At 63.8% G+C, this 18,614-nt stretch overlaps 1 protein-coding gene and 1 long non-coding RNA gene across 2 annotated transcripts; one reads left to right on the top strand and one right to left on the bottom strand.

The window, feature by feature from the left end:
• Nucleotides 1-1,845: 1,845 nt before the first annotated feature.
• LOC117646197 (myristoylated alanine-rich C-kinase substrate) lies at nucleotides 1,846-6,618 on the top strand. Its single transcript, XM_034387003.1, has 4 exons — nucleotides 1,846-2,780; nucleotides 4,279-4,361; nucleotides 4,850-5,090; nucleotides 6,014-6,618. Exons 1-4 carry the CDS (start codon nucleotides 1,938-1,940, stop codon nucleotides 6,125-6,127), a joined length of 1,281 nt encoding a protein of 426 aa, XP_034242894.1. The 5' UTR covers nucleotides 1,846-1,937; the 3' UTR covers nucleotides 6,128-6,618.
• A 971-nt stretch (nucleotides 6,619-7,589) lies between these two features.
• LOC117646194 lies at nucleotides 7,590-8,879 on the bottom strand. Its single transcript, XR_004587765.1, has 3 exons — nucleotides 8,795-8,879; nucleotides 8,568-8,624; nucleotides 7,590-7,884 (listed from the first exon to the last, which is right to left on the bottom strand). It is a non-coding gene; the product is annotated as an uncharacterized LOC117646194 (long non-coding RNA).
• Nucleotides 8,880-18,614: the final 9,735 nt, after the last annotated feature.

The following is an 18,614-nucleotide window of genomic DNA, read 5'->3' as shown; positions in this document are numbered from 1 at the left end:
TCGAGTGCCCGCATTCAAAGAGAAATCGAGTCTGTGTTTTAGTGGCGTACGAGTGGCTATCTTGATCGAATCAAATGCCTCTCAAGAGGCTTTTCAGTTTCAGTTTTTCTTATTTTTGTTCATTCTTTTTGTGGCTGAGGCGGCCATAAACGTGTAAAGTAACTTTGCTCTAGAAAAAAGAAGTGATGCGGAATGGAAATTAAATTAATTGACCTGGCTGTGGCGAGAGCGGTGAGAGAGCCGCGACGCCGTTTCCTGTACGACTCCAGTCAGTCCTCATAAGCGCCTCAAGAGTCGATAAAAATAAAAGCCGACCGGTCCGGCCATCGCCATCCTGCCAGGGCACTGCCAGGGCACTGCTACGGCACTGCCAGGGCACTGCCGAGCCACCATTGCAACGGGAGCGCGGCCAGGCAGCCCGATGGCAATCTGGAATATGGTTGGGCCGCCGCGTCACGCCGAGAGCGACAAGTCTGTCGCGAAATGGCCACTTAGCCCTCCGTCGCTCCGTCGGCGTGCTTCAGGTGCCTCCAGAGCCTCCAGTGCCTCCAGTGCTTCCAGTGCTTCCATTAACGCCGTGCCGTCGCTCGCCGCTTGCTCGCATTGTGCTTGCAGACCCAGGCCGCCACAATAGGGGCGAGCTACAGCGCACCGTGTCATACTCTGGCACTTCGCTACCTGTGCGAGATGCTGAGCGCGCTGCTCCCCAACGCCGTCCCCGGAGGCATGGCCGGGCCGCCGCCCTCCGCACCCGGCCCCACCCCCGCGGCCCTGGCCGCCGCCATGGCGCCCGCCCCGGTCGTGGTGCCCGTGGTGCCCGTGGTGCCGCCCCCCAGCCAACAGCCCTGTGAGCCCCGCCAGCCCTCCTGCGACGAGCCCTTCGACGAGCCCTGCAGCCAGGGCCAGGACCACGGCCAGGACCACGGCCAGGACCAGGCCACGCCGGAGCGGCCGGACCCCGCCTCCGTGGTGGTGAGTACAGAGTAACAGTACGCCGCACTGAGGCATCGAGGCACTCCACGGCGTGCTGGTGGTTCAAGGTCAGTGCCAGGCCCTGGCAGGCCAGGCACTGCCGCACTGGCAGCGATAATCCGAGGATTAGCCTCTAATTCGCGACCAGGTTCTCGCCGTGCTCGCCTTGCCCAGCCCGGCCGCAGGCCCGGCAAAGGCAAGGCAAAGGCGTTATCGCCTATCGCCGCGAGTCAACACAACACACAACACAGACGGAGGCGCCTAGCTCGCCGGGCTGCCCCGCCCGCCCCGCGCTTCCTCTAATTGGACAGACCCTTGGCACTTTCACACGCATTTCGCATTTCGCACGCATTGTGCTCCGGGCCTCGCGCTTCGGGTCAGCTGCTCGTAATCTGGGGCAATTAATAGAAACCTCGCACGGCAGCACGGCGGCTCGGCGGCTCGGCAGTACTGGCCGGAAAAAAAAGGAGGCTCGCTAACCGAGTCCTTCCCCGCCGCGCTCGCTTCAGCGCCCCGCCTCGCCCCGCCCCGCACCCCGCCACGGTCCGTGCCGTAGCCTCGAAACGCCGGCTTGGCCGGGTCTGGTAGGAAGGGTGAGGTCGCGGGTTCGATTCCCGCCCGGGGCTCATCGCGGGACAAATATTCCACGTCAGGTGTGGCCGTGCATGGCGCACGTGTCCGTGTGTGTGCCTGTGTGCGCGCGGTGTGCGTGTGTGTGCGTGAATGCGCTTCCCTACCGCACGGCGCGGCTCGAGGCGCGGGCCATTGCATCTTGGCCGCAGATAACGAGAAGGGAATAGAGGGGAGGGGGAGGGGCCGCAGCCTATCGCACCGCCACTCTCGCGCCCCGCCGGCGAACTGTCACCGCCACCAGTCGCGCTGGCCGCGTCGTACACACGCCCCGCGCCGTCACCAAGTGCCCAGCCCGCCAGCCCGCCCCGCCGCGAACCGCGCCCTCCGCCACCATGTCGACAGAAGACAGCCAGGACGTCATCAAGGCCCTCAAGGCGCAGCAGCAGGTGAACGGCACCGAGTCGCCGGCCGCCGCCAACGGGAACGGCGTGCACCACGAGGACGGCGACGAGGCCGACGGCTGCGGCTCGAGCAAGACCAGGCAGGAGGAGAAGCAGGCCATCGTGGAGCTGAAGGAGGCTGTCCTGGCGGACGAGTCCTTCTCCTCCAACAACGAGGCCCTCGCCAAGAAGGTTGAGGCGGCAGTGACGGCGCTGGACGAGGCCGTGTCCGCGGCGGAGCAGGCCGACACCAAGGAGAGGGAGGCCGTCTCGGCGCTCGACGACGCCCTCCTGTCCAATGGAGTCACCCCTGAGAAGATAGAGGAGGCCGTCTCGGCGGTGCATGAGGCCGCCGCCAAAGACCAGCAGGCCGAGTCGGCGCTGGACGAGGCCGTGTTGGTGGTGGGGGAGGCCGTCATCAAGAACCTGGACAAAGCCGTGTCGGCGGTGGACGGTGTGGCGGCCTCGGCCCCGGCCGCAGAGACCCCCAAGCCAGAGCCCGTCGCATCCGCCCCCGCCCCCGTCGTGGAGGTGACCCCTGCCCCCCAGCAGGAAGAGGAGGAGGACGAGGAAGTCGCGCCCGTGGAGAAGGAAGCCCCGAAGAAGGCCTCCGCGGCCCCTGAGCCAACTCCCGAGGCCGCCCCCGCGAAGGCCAGCCCCGCCGAGTCACAGTCCAGCTTCAGCGAGGTCATCCCGGCGATGCAGGGCGTGCGGCAAGAGTGGTTCAAGAACCGGCAGTCCAGCGAGGAGAGGCGCCGGGAGGTGGAGGCGGAGTCCAGGCCGACCGTCAACAAGGTATGCACCGCGGCACCGCGGCCCATCCCGGACCGGCGGACCGCACCCAGCGCGATGGGCCCAGCCGCCCCGGCTAGCCAATCGGGCGAATCAAGGCTGCGCCGCACTACGCTGCCCCGGCTAGAGCAGGCTAGAGCCAGGGCCGCGTCGGCCTGGTCGGCCTGGGCCGGCTAGGCGTGGCAGGTGCGGCGATGCTGCCGATAGAGAGTGTTGTCCCGTGACGCTGATAACGGCGGGGCGTGCCTGGCCTGCCCGGCCTGCCTGGCGTACCGGGAGGACGCGCTGCACCGCACCGCGCACCACGAGCTCCACGACGCCGTGCTCCACGGACGGCAGGACGGCGGCGGCGCCGCTTGATGCCGATTGCCGATTCGGCCGCCGGAAGTGGACCGAGTGCGCGGCGGCGGTCTCCGAACCGCGTCAAGACGCGAGCGCGGCTGAACCGGGGGAGGGAATAATGCTGTTTGCACCTCGCCGACGACGCCCTTATCTCAGTCTCAAGTGCACCGCCGGCGGCGGCGTCATATGCCATACCTGAAACATCATCATCTTAATGCTATTTCGCTCCGCGCACTGTCGCACAGTGTAGGCGACTTTGTTGTCACTGCCGTGGCCCCGGCCGTGGTCGGCCCGGCCGCACCGGACGCCGACGCCAGGGATGCCAGAGTACTTGGATCGGATCTGGCGGATCGTCGCCGTCGAGTGTTTTCGGTTGTGCGTCGATAAGCCCGCGCGGATGGGGGTTTACGCTGCATCCGGTCAGGGCCGCCGTCGCTTGCCGTCGCTTGCCGTCGCTTGCCGTCGCTTGCCGTCGCTTGCCGTCGCCGGCATTGCGATAGCTACGGCGCGGCCGCTCGGCGTGGCGTGGCGTCGCGTGGCGTGGCGTGGCGTGGCGTGCGTAGCGCAACGAGACTCGCTATTCCAGAGAAAAGGGAAATGCACGCACGTGTCCGAAGCGCGAAGCGTCATTCGAGGGACAGTCCATGTGTGTGTCTGTGTGTGTGTGCTGGTGGTCGGGTGGAGTGGACACGCGGCTTCGCAGAGAACCACTTTTTTTCCGCGAGGCGTGCAATAAAACAGAGCGTCATCCCCTGCGCCTTTTCCAAATTGCGAAAAGAAGTAGCGACCATTCGCCACGCGTTTATCGCGGCCCAGGAGACCGGATTCTCGGGATAAGAAAACACCCCTCCGAATAAGACGTCATTGCTCAGAACAATGTGGTGTACATTGGAAGTGCCCTTTTTCAAGAAATGGCTTTTCAGGGTACGGCGGAGTGCTTCCGAACAGTGCTTTCGTCGTTCTGTCTCTCTCACACTCGCGGGGCCTCCCGAGTGGGTGCGAGAGAGACAGGGCGACGAAAAGCACTGTGTGACAAAGTAATCGGGCGAGCGTGCCGGGGACGGCCAATCATGCCTCGCCAAGGCAATACTCGATCAATACTCCGACGGGTGATAATGCGATTCCTCTATCCTGATTGGTCCTGTTGGTCCCGTTGCAGGCGGCGCTGAGCACGAGCATCGACGAGAGTTCCGTGCGGGCGGCGTACGAGGACGTCCGGTCCGACACCACCGACACCGAGTGGTACGAACGAACAGACCAACCAACGCCATACTGACTCCAGAAAGTGCTTTCGTGTTGTCTCTCTTGCACTCATGACGGCGTCCCGTTGAGATGCGAGGGAGACGGGGCGGAACAAACGCACGCCAGGTGTCCACAACTCGTGAACGGCCAGCGATTCGGAGAACACATTGGGAAATCAAATTTCAAAACCAAAGGCCCAAATGGCGTTGCCAACGCTCGCCATTTTAGAGATATGAACACCTGAGGTTGCAATAGACGACTTGAGCTAGGCGAAAGAAGAGGAAGAAAATACCTTCCCGAACATGGCGGACGGCCGCCGTCGGCTGCTAGGACCAATGAGGGGCCGGCCGCCATGTTCGGGAAGGTATTTTCTTCCTCTTCTTTCGCCTAGCTCAAGTCGTCTATGCAGACGAGCACTCGGAGAGCAGCCTGTCCCTGTCCAGTGGCGTGGACCCGTTCTAACGGCGGACTGGCCGGCCGGGGCGCAGGGCCGTCTTCAAGTTCCAGGACCAGAAGATCGTGTGCTCGGCGACGGGCGAGGGCTTCGACTCCTTCCGCGGCCACTTCGCCGACAACGAGCGCGTGTTCGGCTTCATCCGGATCCAGATGGGCGACGAGATGAGCAAGCGCCAGAAGTTCGTGTTCCTGACGTGGGTCGGGCCCAGGGTCAGCGTCATCCGCAGGGCCAAGATGAGCATCGACAAGGCCATGGTCAAGAACATAGTCAAGGTCAGTTCAAGGCTCCGACGCTCGCAGGCCGGCAGGATGGAGGGGGTCGTCGCACAGTGAACCAGAAGACCGGTGGAGGCGGCCAAAACTCTAGACGCGTTTTGAGCTCCAGAGTCGCTAAGCAGGCCTCGAACCAAACGTGTGACCCCACCAATGGATTCCTCGTTCAAAGAGCAATCCATTGGTGGGGTCACACGTTCAGTTCGAGTCCTGCTTAGCGACTCTGGAGCTCAAAACGCGTCTCGAGTTTTGGCCGCCTCCACCGGTCTTCTGGCCCACTGTGCGTCGGGAGCTGGGCTGGCTGTACGATGTGCGAGACGAGACTTGTGCAGAAGACGTGAAACGTGAAAAACGCGAGCGAAAGGAGGGCGGCCGACTGATTCCGCGTATCTCTTCGTTCGTTCGTTCGTGTCTCTGTCTCTGTCGCACTCGAGGAGCACCCCGCCGTGGCGGCGTGGCGGAGTGCGAGAGAGACGGCACACTGGTAGGTACTCGGAAAGAGGCGGCTGCCGCTTGTAGCGCCACCGGGCCGCGTGCCGGAGGGAATGCGTGGTGCGCGGCGGCGACGGCGTTAAGGAAAGTCCGGCAAGCTATGGAGTCTGGTTGCGAACAGTGCCCTCGTTGCTCTGCCTCTCTCGCACCCCCGTGGGGTGCACCGTGAGTGCGAGAGAGACAGAGCGACGAGGCGCTGTTCGGATTGAGCCTGCTGGTGTGCCGCACTGATCCACTTGCTGCCTCATCCTCGACGCGCTGCTGCTCCCCGCCGTGTTGTTGGAGGCTGGCGCGTGGCTGGCGCGTGGCTGGCGCGTGGCTGGCGTCACGCTGGCGCCGCACTCTCACTCGTCACGCCCAGAGCGCCCCTCTGCAGTTCGCATCCTCATTAGCGGCTGGCTATACCCCTCGCCCCGTTCGCGCTGTTGCAGAACTTCGCCGTGGAGCTGCAGGTGGAGTCCCAGTCCGAGATCAACGTGGAGTACCTGCGCGACCAGCTGGCGCGGGTCGGCGGCGCCAACTACGGCACCGGCTTCAGAGACTAGACGACCGGACGGCGGAGGACGAGCAGTCGGGGGCGGCGGGGGGTGGCGGGGGGCGGCGGGGGCACAGCACCTTATTTATACCTCACCACAACTGCAGACGTTTGCCCCCCACGGCCTCCGCCAAGAGTTGCTCAATCGCACCCCTCGGCGCCGGAGGGATGTTAGTGCCCGTGTCCGTGTGTGTGAGTGTGTGTGTGCTTGTGTGTGTGTGAGAGAGTGAGTGAGAGGGGAAGCGTCTATGTGTGTGTGAATGTAAGTTAGCGTGTTTGCGAATGAATCAGTGTGCGATTGTGCACGGCGCACGAGGCAGTATGACTCAGGCGGGCTTTGAGATTGTGATAGCTTCATCATTCAGAGAAAAGAGAAGAAAAAAACTCCGCATTGAAAAGCGAATGGCACATTCAAAACAAAATGAATGTATTTTTCTTTTTTAACAAAAATGAAATGTAAATAATATACGAGACCGTCGAATAAAATGTACCTTCAGAGACTTCGAGTGTTTCGTCAGTGGTTCAATCACCCCTCCCAAACAAACTTAAGTTGAGAGCTCCCAGAGAGAGTGATTCTAGAAGTGCTAGAAGTGATGCCAATAAAGGTACAGGCATACTCAAACGGCCTGTAGCGCCTGCTCTGCAAACTCAAGTGTGTGCCAGGCATGCACTTCTTGGTGCATGCCTGCAGGCACACACTTCCTGGTGCATGCCTGGCAGGCACACACTTCCTGGTGCATGCCTCAGGCACACACTTGCCGTCGCTTATGCATGCATACAAGCAAGTGTGTGCCTGAGGCATGCACCAGGAAGTGTGTGCCTGCCAGGCATGCAGAAAAGAAGTGTGTGCCTGCCAGGCATGCACCAGGAAGTGTGTGCCTGCAGGCATGCACCAAGAAGTGCATGCCTGGCACACACTTGAGTTTGCAGAGTGTGAGGTAGTCCACCGATCACACCTGTGTGGAGACGGTGGCCTACCCCACCCCTGTCGCCGTCGCAGGGGTAAGGTAGGCCACCGTCTCCCCATCGGTGTGTTGCGAGACGGTTGGTTGGCCTACCTCACAGGCGCTTCAGGCCTCCAAGGCAGCAGCTGCCAGTCCTCAGTGGCCACGAATCTGAAGTTCCAAACCAGGCTCTGTACAGGGATGTACGTTTTCCAGCGCGTGTTTTAAATTCTCTTAAGGCAGGGGGAATCTTTAATACACGCTGAAAAACTGCTATGTGTAAAGTGACATCCAGCTAATAATCATTGAATAGACGGGTGCTTACAAGGCCCATTTAACGCCGTGAGCCAAAAATGAGTCCGTTCGGAGGAAGCTCCTTGCAATGCGTGCGCCGGTGGGCAGGCAACCCAACGCACAGCAGCGACCGTCGGGCGGACTGTCTACTGGGTGCGCGCCGAGCCAGGAGAACGCTATTGGCTCCCGTTCTGTGCTGACCGACCAGACTTCAACAAACCCACAGCAACAGTAAAATAAAGAAATAATTTATTTAGAAAATAAATAAATAAATAAAATACAAGAAGACACAATGACGCAACATTTCGCTCCACTTATGGCACACGATGGTTGTAAAACGACGGCGACGTCGGGCTCAGTCCACAACACTGTCAAAAAACACTATGCGCGCGTTTCGGCGCTGCCGCATCCGCTTGCTGCTTGCTCTGCCCGAGGTAACGGACCGGGGCGAAGTCCTTCAGGAGTCCTTCAGGAGCTGCCCAGCCAGTCGATGGCGGCGCAGTGGAATCGCCCGCACTCCTTCCTGGACCTGCAACGAGTCAGCCAAGTTAGCGGCACACAGTGGGCCAGAAGACCGGCGGAGGCGGACAAAACTCACGACGCGGTTTGAGCTCCAGAGTCGCTAAACAGGCCTCTAACCGAACGAGTTACCCCTCCAATGGATTCGTCGTTCGGAGAGCAATCCATTGGTGGGGTCACACGCTCGGTTCGAGTCCTGTTTAGCGACTCTGGAGCTCAAAACGCGTCTGGAGTTTTGGCCGCCTCCGCCGGTCTTCTGGCCCACTGTGCGTCACCTCTCTGCGACCACCTTTCAGGCACCGTCACATCATGCGCACTTTTTTCCAATTCACGATCCAACCGAGCCACGCATGTTTGCCCTTCGTCATTCTGGTCTCACTTTATCTTGGTGACGATCCGCGATTGCGATTGAACTGGACGGACGAGAAGTTGACTGATCATACTCGGCCAAGAAAATTCGGAATTCATATTCGGAACTAAGACTTATCTTCGATTTCCGGACAAATCTCGATGTTAACTTCGATTTCCGGACAAATCTCAACGTTAAGAGGAAATTTGACAAAACTCCAACGACTTTGCAAAAATCTTCAAAACTTCCACGTTTGGGCTCTTTCGGCCTTTTGAACCGGCTGTTGGAGTGGGAACTTTTCCGATCCGAGTGCAATGAGTGATCGGAATGATGAGGGAACTCACCTGCGCGAGTTGAGTTGGCAGGCCACCCTCTGGACGCACTGCTCCACCCACGCTCCCCTGCGAAGGACAGACCAAGTGAAGGGTCGATGAAGCGGCCGACGCCACCAGGGATTCGGCAGTTCCTTCGCCGCCCTGTCTCTCTCGCACCCCTGCGGGACGCGGGACGCCGCACGAGTTCGAGCGAGACAGGGCGACGAAAGCACCGCAAGCACCGCAAGCACACCGACCTGGCCTCCATCTCGTTGTTGCTGGGCGAGTCGGGCGAGGCGTTGCCGCCCTCCGCGGGCTTGCCGCCGCCGCCGGGGGCAGCGGGGGCGGCGGGGGCGGCGTCGGACGAGGGGGCGTCGTCCATGCCGAAGCCGGGCATGGGCAGCATGGAGGCCAGCATCATGAGCGGCACGAGCAGCGGCAGCGCGAGCGGCAGCGCCAGCGACACCAGCAGCACCACCTTGGCCAGCAGCACCTTGGCCAGCACCAGGGGCAGCTTGATGGCGGCCAGCGCGCCCACCACCACGGCCAGCACCTTGAACACGCTCAGGCCCGGCGACATGCACCCCTCTGCGCGGCCCGGAAAAGAAAAGAAAAGGAAAGGACGCCTCGTTAAAAATCTTCCAAATTTTCGGAAACTTTTGCAGGGCCTCCATCCGGCGTCATTCGTGCGCTCACTAATCCTTGGGAAGTCCTCCGCCCAACTCCAACCCACCTGCGGGCGGTGCGATAGAGGCCACCGGCCAGGCCACGGGCACGGCGCCGTCCAGGGCGGGCGACGCGGGGGACGCCACCCCGGGCGACCCCAAGGGCGTCCCGATGCTGTTGTGCGACGCCACCCAGGCGGCGGCGGGCTGCGCGACGACGGCCAGGACGACCACCGCGGCGACGGTGACGAGGAGCGGCCGCGACGAGGGGGCCAGGCCCCGGGGCTGCGAGGACGCACACATGGCGGCGAGGACTGGGGGGCGCACCGTGGGGACCCCGACTTATACCCTTGCCCAGTGTCCATGCCTCATCGCCCTGCCTCGCCCTGCCCTGCCCCACGCCGAGGTTGTGTCGCCCCACCCGCCAGCCCCACCCCGGGGCACACACACACACACACGCACGCACTCACTCACGAGTACGCGCACCGAGTGAGAAAGTACACGTGGCCCCTCCCGCCGTACTCCATGCATGCCTGGAGTCCAGGTCGCCGTCAATACATCACGGACAACAGTCCCTCAGTTTGGATCAAATTATCACTCCGCGGCGAAGGCGAATCCGGTGGGCGGCGTCCAGACGGCGCGCGTTTAGCGGGGCGCCGCGCGGCCGCCGTGTCTCGTACATTTAAATTTGACCTGCTCTTTTTTGGTCCTGTTTAGGCTTCCGTACCCCCCCCCTCCCCCACCCCCGCACTTCCGTCCACGTCAGCCCGGCGGGCAGGGCCGGGCAGGGACGCTGTGACAGCCCGTCGCCAGTTTAAAAACACTCCACTCCTTTCTCCGTCACGGTGGGGGTCTTTGCCGGGACACGGTCGCGGCCGCCGCCGGGTCGCCCTGGCCTCTTGTCATGCAAAACTGGCCCTGCCCCCTTCGGAGCATCGGGGCCGTGCCGCGCCGGGCAGGGCACTCCCTCCTCCATCCTCCCGGTGTTCGCGACGTGCAGTGGCGGCGACGCTCCCGGCCGGGATAGGACGGCCGCCCCGGGCCGCCCCCGCCACGCCGAGGAAGCGCACAGCTGATTTGTAGCCGTCACCGAGCACTGACTCACTGCCGGCTGCCGAGCGATCCCGAAGTATCCGTCTCTCTCGCACCCCTACGCCACGCCGCCACGCCCCGGGAGTGCGACAGAGGCAGGGCGACGAAACGACGACAGTTCGGAATGAGTCTGGCGGCATTCTGGGAGGACCCGGTCGGTCGATGAAAGGCGGGAAGAGTGACCGACGTGACCGACGACGTCGCGGACGCGTCGCTTGGTGCTCGTCCTCCCGCACGGCGGGCTAGACAGTAGTCCGCACGGTGCGTTCGTCACCCCGTCTCTCTCGCACCCACGCCGGACGCGTCACAAGAGTCACAAGTGCGACAGGGACAGAGCGGCGAAAGCGCGGGTTCCTAATCAGCCAGCTGCAGCGGATTATAGAAATTCATCCCATGGCGCAGTGGCACACCGCCGCACACCGCGTCTTGAGATAAACATGTGCAATATGAGAAATTTCTCAGCTGCCGTTTCTCTGCCGAGCACTGGACTAGATTTGGGGAATGCGTCCCGAGCGCAAGGAGTGGATGCAGCATGCACCGAGACACGTGCACGAGGCACGCCGCGGCCCGCCCTGCCCGTCTTGCGGCCATAAAGCGGGCCTGGGCAGGTGGAGAGAGAGAGAGGAGAGAGAGAGAGAGAGAGAGAGAGAGAGAGAGAGAGAGAGAGAGAGAGAGAGAGAGAGAGAGAGAGAGAGGGAGAGAGGGAGAGAGTGGATGTAACCACAATACTGCGTCCACACCCCGCCCGGTCCGACCGACGTGCGGTGCGGTCGGCAATGCGGGCATCCAGGACGGAGCGGGAAGCCTCCTCTCCGGCACCACACTGCTTTCCGCGTTTTGGCGGGAAAAGGGAGTAGGGAGCCGTTTTTGCGGGGAAAGGGAATTGGGCCTCGTTTTGTAGGAAAAAGGGGAGAGGGGCCTCGTTTTGGCAGGTAAAGGGAATTGGGCCTCGTTTTGGCGGGACAAGGGAATTGGTCCTCGTTTTGGCGGGTAAAGGGAATTGGTCCTCGTTTCGGCGGGACAAGGGAATTGGGCCTCGTTTTGGCGGGAAAAGGGAACTGTGCCTCGTTTTGTCGGGGCAAGAATGAAGAGTTGTGCTTTGGAGGTGTACTACAGCGAGGCATCCATATTTTAAAGGAGACGGCCTAAAAGGGGTCGAAAGGCGGAGCGGGGCCGCGGCGTCCAGCGGCCAGGCCAGGAATCGGGACGGAGCGGGGCTGCCGCGGCTGCCGCTTGCCGCTGCCACTACCGTGCTGTGAGGCGTTTTGTTTTGAGTGGCCAGTGTGAGATGTTTGCGCAGGGCGGTAATGCGCTGGTTGGTATGTGTGGACAGGCCCTCCGAGTCGCCACGCCACGCCACGCACTGCACTGCTGCACTGCGCCACAACAAACCTAGGGGTTCAGGAAAACCGGAGAAATAACGCCGACGTGAAAGCAGACGACACTAACGCATTTTACTTCATTCCGTCTTTCGGCGGCGAAAACGCCCGGCAGGGTAGGCATGTCCGTCGGACGGGCGCTCCGTCCGCACTCATGGGGGCAATGTGGGCGGGTGCGAGAGAGACAGAGCGACACGCTGCACGCTGCGCTCGGTGGCGTCGACGGCGAAGTGGCCCGCTTCCAGTGCGCGGTGCGCGGTGCACAGTGGGCCAGAAGACCGATGGAGCGGCCAAAACTCGAGACGCATTTTGAGCTCCAGAGTCGCTGTAAAGGACTCGAACCGACCGTGTGACCCCACCTATGGATTCCTCGTTCCGAGAGCAATCCATTGGTGGGGTCGCACGTTCGGTTCGAGTCCCATTTAGCGACTCTGGAGCTCAAAACGCGTCTACAGTTTTGACCGCTCCCACCGGTCTTCTGGCCCACTGTGCGGTGCGGCGCAAGTCGAAGCCAGTCGAAGCGGAAAGGTGGACAGAACTCATGCGTGGAGCGTGGACGCCTCGCTGTCGCCGTGGCCGCCGTGGCCAGACAATACGGAAGCGGCTAAACTGGAGCGCGCTGCTTCCGGCCCAGTGCCTGCCGGCAGACCCGGCAGACCCATTCCGAAAAGCGGCTTTCGTCGCTCTGTCGCCCTCGCACTCATGCGGCGTCCCGCATAGGTCCGAGAGAGACAGACTGACGAAAACGACTTTTGGATTCAATCTGCTGAGCCGCCCGTCCCCCAGGCCGCAGCGCTCCGTCGCTCTATCCCTCTCGCACCCCTACGGGAAGGGCTACGGCACGGCCTACGGCACGGCCTACGGCACGGCCTACGGCACGGCCTACGGCACGGCCCCGGAGTGCGAGAGAGAGAGAGCGACGCCCGTTACGCCGGGGAGGGCGGGGACCAACGGGGACCGCGCTAATCACGACTTATCGCCAATCGGAGCTGATCTCCACGAGGGCAGCAAACAGCATGCCGTGGTCCCCGCGGTCGCGGTCGCTTTGACGCTTTTTAGGCAGCGCGAGGAGGAGCGGCAATCGAGAACAAAACGGCTTATTACCGGCACCGCTGCGGCCTCGCAAGCCTCGCATAGGCAGATAGAAAAATCACTGTTACAGGAAACGCGACCCGGATAAACTTTACCCGTTTGACAAGCTCTTCTACCACCAGCTTCACGTTCTTTAGCAAAATCTTTGAAGCTAGGCCAAACCGTTTGCTCTATGTGACACTTTTGAGACAGTGTCAAAGTCGTCCCGAATGCTGAAGTCGCCCCGAGTCACGTACAATGAAAATCACTCTAATTGCTCTAATTGTTGACGTGTCCAATCTATCCCGTTTCCGCCGCCTTCCGCGCCCCGGCCTTGGGGCTGGGCCCCGCTGGGGGCTGGAACGGCAATTCGGCGTAACCCCGAAACCCCGAATTTGTTGAAAGGTCACCTACTTAGGCCGGCCTGATTGACGGCATGGCTGCTGTAGGTCGGCGAGGGCGTGCCGAGGGCGTGCCTCGCGACGCTCCGTGCCGCCCCCCGCGCCGCCGCCCGCCCCGCCCCGCCTGCCGCCCCGCCCCGCCCCGCCCCGCCCCGCCCCGCCCCGCCCGCGCCCGCCCCGCCGCCGCCGCCGCCGCCCCGCCCCGCCCGCCCCGCCCCGCCCCGCCCCGCCCCGCCCGCCCCGCCCCGCCCCCCCGCCCCGCCCCGCCACGCCGCGACACGCCGCTCGCTGCAAATGGACGCAGAATGCGCTAGCCTAGCCGCACTGCGGCAGCACTTTACTGAATAACCAGCCAATGATATCTTTTGGGTTCGCAGGGCCGCAGCCCTCACGCAGCTTGGCGGCCACGACTCGGCCTGGGCGGCATGGCGTCCGGACTAGACTAGACTCACGTCGGTCTGGGGGTTCGCGGACCGGACGGAGTGGACGCTCCGCCCTTTCGCCAATCAGGGCCCATTTCGGGCGACTCGGCGGCAGCGGCGGTGTCTGGAAGATGAAAGGGTCAGTCCGCGGCGCCACGGCCCTGCCGCCCTGTCTCGAGGGCATCCGCCGTGGATCATGGATCCGCCGACGGCATCAAAAGCCCATTCCGGCAAACAATCTTTGGCGGGTGAATCCGGCGCGCTGTGCACTAGGCCGGCCGCCCCCCGCCGCCCCCCGCCGCCCCCCGCCCCCGCCGCCCCCCCGCCGGCCCCCGCCGCCCCCCCGCCCGCCGCCCCCGCCGCCCCCGCCGCCCTGGCAGGCAGGGCACGGCGAGGCGTGGCGCTGCGTGGCCGCGTGCAGTGCGGGGGCGGGGTGAGGCCGAATCCCGCCTGGACCCGCGGGGCTGCTGCGCGCCGCGCGTTCGGCCCGGAGCCGCCAGTGACTTCGCGAACCTCGTCTAGCCTAGAGCCCGGAGGCCGGAGGCCGCACACCGGAGGCCGAAGACCGGAACATCGCGGTGCCCGGAGCACACGTGCCGTCGCCCCCCGGGAGTGATCTTCCCAGGACGTCACCAAGAGCGTCTGCCTGGAGTGGCGCCCCGTCCGGCCTGTGGCAGCCTGTGGTGCCGCCATGGCCTCGACGCGCACCCCGGCACTATGAACGAGGGGCGCGGCGAGTTGCCTGCACCATGAGCCCCCTGGGTGAGTGCCGAGTGCCGCGCCAACGGCCGCCAACGGTCGCTTTTGCAATCAGCCTTCGCCTCGTCAACGGGTAGGGCTCGGAGATGACTTTGACCACGTTGTGCATAGGAACGATTTGGTCTAAAATCGCGCTTGAAGATCAAATCATCCACGTGCATCACTTTTCAATTTCAATCGCCAGCCGTTTACGACAGAAGTACTGCAAAAGTGTTGGTGCGTCTGCGCCCCTCACCGATCCGTGTTCCAGTGTCACGTGACAACGCGGCCCCCCGCGCTTTGCAGTGTGCCCGCGGGCCGCGGGGCGAAGGCACGCGTGCGCGGCCACAAAAACCGAGCCGCGCGTCGCCCGCTCGGTCCGTCTCCGTCTCCGTCCCGCACTTGACTCGAATCACGGTGACTTAGCCGCCATTTAGCTCTGTCCCCTCGGCGGGGCGGCGCGGGGCCGCGACCCTTTGAGGCTGTGTCCTGTCTCACTCACACATCGCCGGGTTTGCTTTCGTCCCGCCGGACTGCCTTTGACCACCGCGGGCCGAGGGCGGGCGGGGCGAGGGGCCGCCCCGTCCGTTTTCGGAGAAAGTCCGTGGTGGCCGTGGTCGTGTGTGCACCGGCAAGTGCACCGTGTTTTATGTTTTATGCTTGTTGTGCTTTTGACGCGCCCGGCCCGCAATGTGTCGCCGCGTCTCCTCGACGGTGGCGGCGGCGGTGGTGCGGCAGCGTTTGTCGGGGAAAATAATTCACCGTCGTGCGTGTTCGTGGACGCGGTGACGCGGTGACGCGGTTCGCGCGCCGACCGCGAGCAGCCCAACTAGACCGCGGCGGCAAGGTGGACGTGGACGCGTTTAGGCGATCGTGACGGCGCGGCTAGCCGGGCTAGCTCAGGCCGACTCGGGGCTTGGTCGCTCCGTCTCTCTCGCACCGCGACGGGACGACCCACGACTGTGAGAGAGACAGACCAGCCTGCAGGACGCTCGCTGGAAGTCGCGGGTCCTTCCGCGGAATTGACGGCGGAATTGCGCGAAAAGGCGGCGCCCACTCACTCGGGCTCTGTCTCTGTCGCTCTCGCGGAGCGTCCCACAGGCCGCGGGGCTGCGACAGAGACAGAGCGAGCAGCGGCCCTGCGGAACCTCTGGCCGGCTTGTCGTCGGGAAGACGAAGGCGCTTTTCATGAGGCCCGCGATCGCCGTCGGGGAGTCGGCGACGAGGAACCCAGCCGGCGGGACGGGGCTGCACAGTGGGCCAGAAGACCGGTGGAGGCGGCCAAAACTCTAGACGCGTTTTGAGCTCCAGAGTCGCTAAATGGGACTCGAACCGAACGTGTGACCCCACCAATGGATTGCTCTTCAGACGAGGTATCCATTGGTGGGGTCACACATTCGGTTCGAGTCCTGTTTAGCGACTCTGGAGCTCAAAACGCGTCTAGAGTTTTGGCCGCCTCCACCGGTCTTCTGGCCCACTGTGGGCTGACGGAGCACCCCGGCATCACGGCATCCCGCAGGACGAGCACGAGGATCACCCGGAATACTAATTCCACTGTCGGGGCGCGGTCCTCGCAGAAACGCACGCGTATCGCACCACGTCATCTCGGCTGTGTCAGCAATGTGTCACTTTCCCAGGAAAAACAAAACAAAAAGTAAAGCTGCGTCGGCGGGCGTTTGACTTGGCCCTGTTAACTTGAAAAGTGAATTTTGAATGGCGGCCTGGCGGCCTGGCGGTCTGGCGGTCGGCGCGGCCGATGTGGGTCGACGCACGCCATGCGAGACACGTCGCTTCGCCGAGATTCAAAGGAGGAGCATTTGCCGCCTCCGTTTGCCGCGGAAACATTCCGGCCGCGGGTCACGGTCGGAGACACCGCAGGGCAAGCCACCGCAGGCCACGCAGGGCTTTCGTCGCTCTGTCTCTCTCGCACCCCTACGGAACGACGCTCGAGTGCGAGAGAGACAGAGCGACAGCTCGCAGTCAGCCTGCCGCGCTGCGGCCCGGCTAGGCGGACCACCCGGAGGTTTGGAAGCAGGAACACGCGAACGCCGGCTTACAGGCAAGTGGCATCTGCGTTCAATCTGCGTTAGCCGAACGACAGATTTCTTTTCCAACGAGGAAATGGTCTGCGGCCCGCTCCGGGTTCACCGGCCGCAAGAATGCCTGCCTGCTGCCTGAACGGGCGCAGCGCGCCGCGTGTCCGAGTGTCAAAGTGCGGGCCGAACAATGGGCCGTCATGGCGTTGGGCTCGGCCGCGCGTGCCTCGTGCTCCCAGAAGCCTGATCCCGCCTCTCTGTCTCGCCGTCTCGCTCGCGCCCTTTCGGAACGCCCCATGGGTGCGAGAGAGACACAGCGACGAAAGCAGTGCGAAGCGGGGGCGAGATAGGCCGCCCGCTCCACAGCCGCGTGCTGCGGGACGGCATCGCGGCTTCGCAGGCGCTCGCTGCACAGTGGGCCAGTAGACCGGTGAGGCGGCCAAAATTCGAGACGTTTTTTGAGCTCCAGAGTCGCTAAATGGGACTCGAACCGAACGTGTGACCCCACCAATGGATTCCTCGTTCGGAGAGCAATCCATTGGTGGAGTCACACGTTCGGTTCGAGTCCCATTTAGCGACTCTGGAGCTCAAAACGCGTCCGGAATTTTGGTCGCTCCGCCGGTCTTCTGGCCCACTGTGCGCTGTGGCGCTGCACTGTGAGGGTTGTGCTGGGCTGGCGGTCCTCGAGCAGCCTCCAGAGCGGATCGAACCTCGAACCTGTAGTTGTAGTCGGACCTGCTCGCTGCACGCCTGATCCCCAAAAGAGGAGGAAGGAGGAGGGGGGGCTGTTTCTGTTATTCTTGCCTGGGCGGGACCACAACGGCGATGCGTGTGTGTGGTCGGGGAGGACGGAGGACGGAGGACGGGGCCGCGCTCTGGCCGAGGCCCTCCACCAGGCCCTCTAGGTCAACACGGGGCGGTGCGTGCATTTCACGGTGGTGAGGCGAGGCGGGCGGTGCCGGGCGGTGCCGCGCTGGACCGACTGGCGCGGCCAGTGCCAGTGTGCCCGTGCCGTGCCATCCCGGCTGAGTGATTGCCCCTTCCTGTCCGTGGAAACGCCGCGAACGCTTATAGCGTCAAATCACTCGGCGGCCCTGGAGCCTGCAGCCTGCAACCAGGAGGACGCCGCCTGGCGCCCCGCCGAGTCTGCCGAGTCTGCCGAGCCCCCCGGGGCTGCAGCCACCTGCCGTGGGCCGTGGGCCACTTGCTGCTCGCTACTTGGGCCTTGTGGACACAGAGCCGGCACGGTTCAACGAGTAACAAATGCCGGATGCCGGTTTAACGGAATTCGGGATTCGGGATTGTGGACTTAAACGCGGCTTGTACCACGTTACCGGCTAGAGTGGAGGGAGTCGCCGTTCACGTTTCCAATGTTTCACGTCTCCTGGCTGCCGATGTCGGCCGATCGGCCGATGCTGTCAACAGGTGTCGCACTGCTGGTGGCTGGAGTCCAGCTTCTGGCCACCGCGACTTCGGGCCTGCCGTCCTCGGGCCCGCCGACCTCCACCGCGGCGCCGACGAACCTGGCGTCGCCTTTGCAGCGTCGTCGCAGCTTCGACGGCGTGCTCCGCGTCACCGTCCTGGACGTGGCCTCGTCGCCGCGGCCCGTCGCGCGCTCCACGCGGCTGTCCGTGGTGCGGCCGGGCCGGCATGGGGCGTGGCCACGGCGCCGCAGCCCCGCCCCCACGGCCGCCACCTTCACGACCACCTCGTCCTCGAGGCGGCGCGGGCTGCGGCGCTACCGGACGGCCGAGGACCAGCCCGCGACCTCCACCCTGGCCACCCCCACCACCGTCACCAGCCCGACCACCATCGGGGTGCCCACCACGGCCATCAGCCCCACCAGCTCCCGGCCCACCAGCCTCATCAGCCTCGGCACCACGCCGTCGACCAAGCGGCCGGGAACGCGCCTCAGCCTCCATGACGATCGCGGTGGGCGCGCGGTGTGGACCGCCCCCTCCGCCAACGCGGCCACGTCGGACGAGGCCACCAACGAGTACTACAGGTAGTCGTCCTCCACGGCCCCTGCCTCGGCGTCTGCCTCGGCCCGCGCGTGCCGCAGCCTAACGAGGGTGCCGTGTCCACAGGAAGTACTACGCGAGTGAGAGCGGCGCCACGGCCCCCGCCAGCAACACGTCGTGGTGGTCGGCGTCGCAGGCGGGGTCGCCCGCCCTCAACTACGGCGCGGCCACCTTCACCTACGGGGTGCCCGCCGTCAACTACGGGGCGCTCCGCCGCGCCGCCTACCACCGCAAGCACCAGCACGGCCAGCG

Source organism: Thrips palmi, unplaced genomic scaffold, assembly GCF_012932325.1.
Source record: "Thrips palmi isolate BJ-2018 unplaced genomic scaffold, TpBJ-2018v1 HiC_scaffold_19, whole genome shotgun sequence".
NCBI lineage: Eukaryota > Metazoa > Arthropoda > Insecta > Thysanoptera > Thripidae > Thrips > Thrips palmi.
This window is presented reverse-complemented; position numbering and strand designations above follow the sequence as displayed.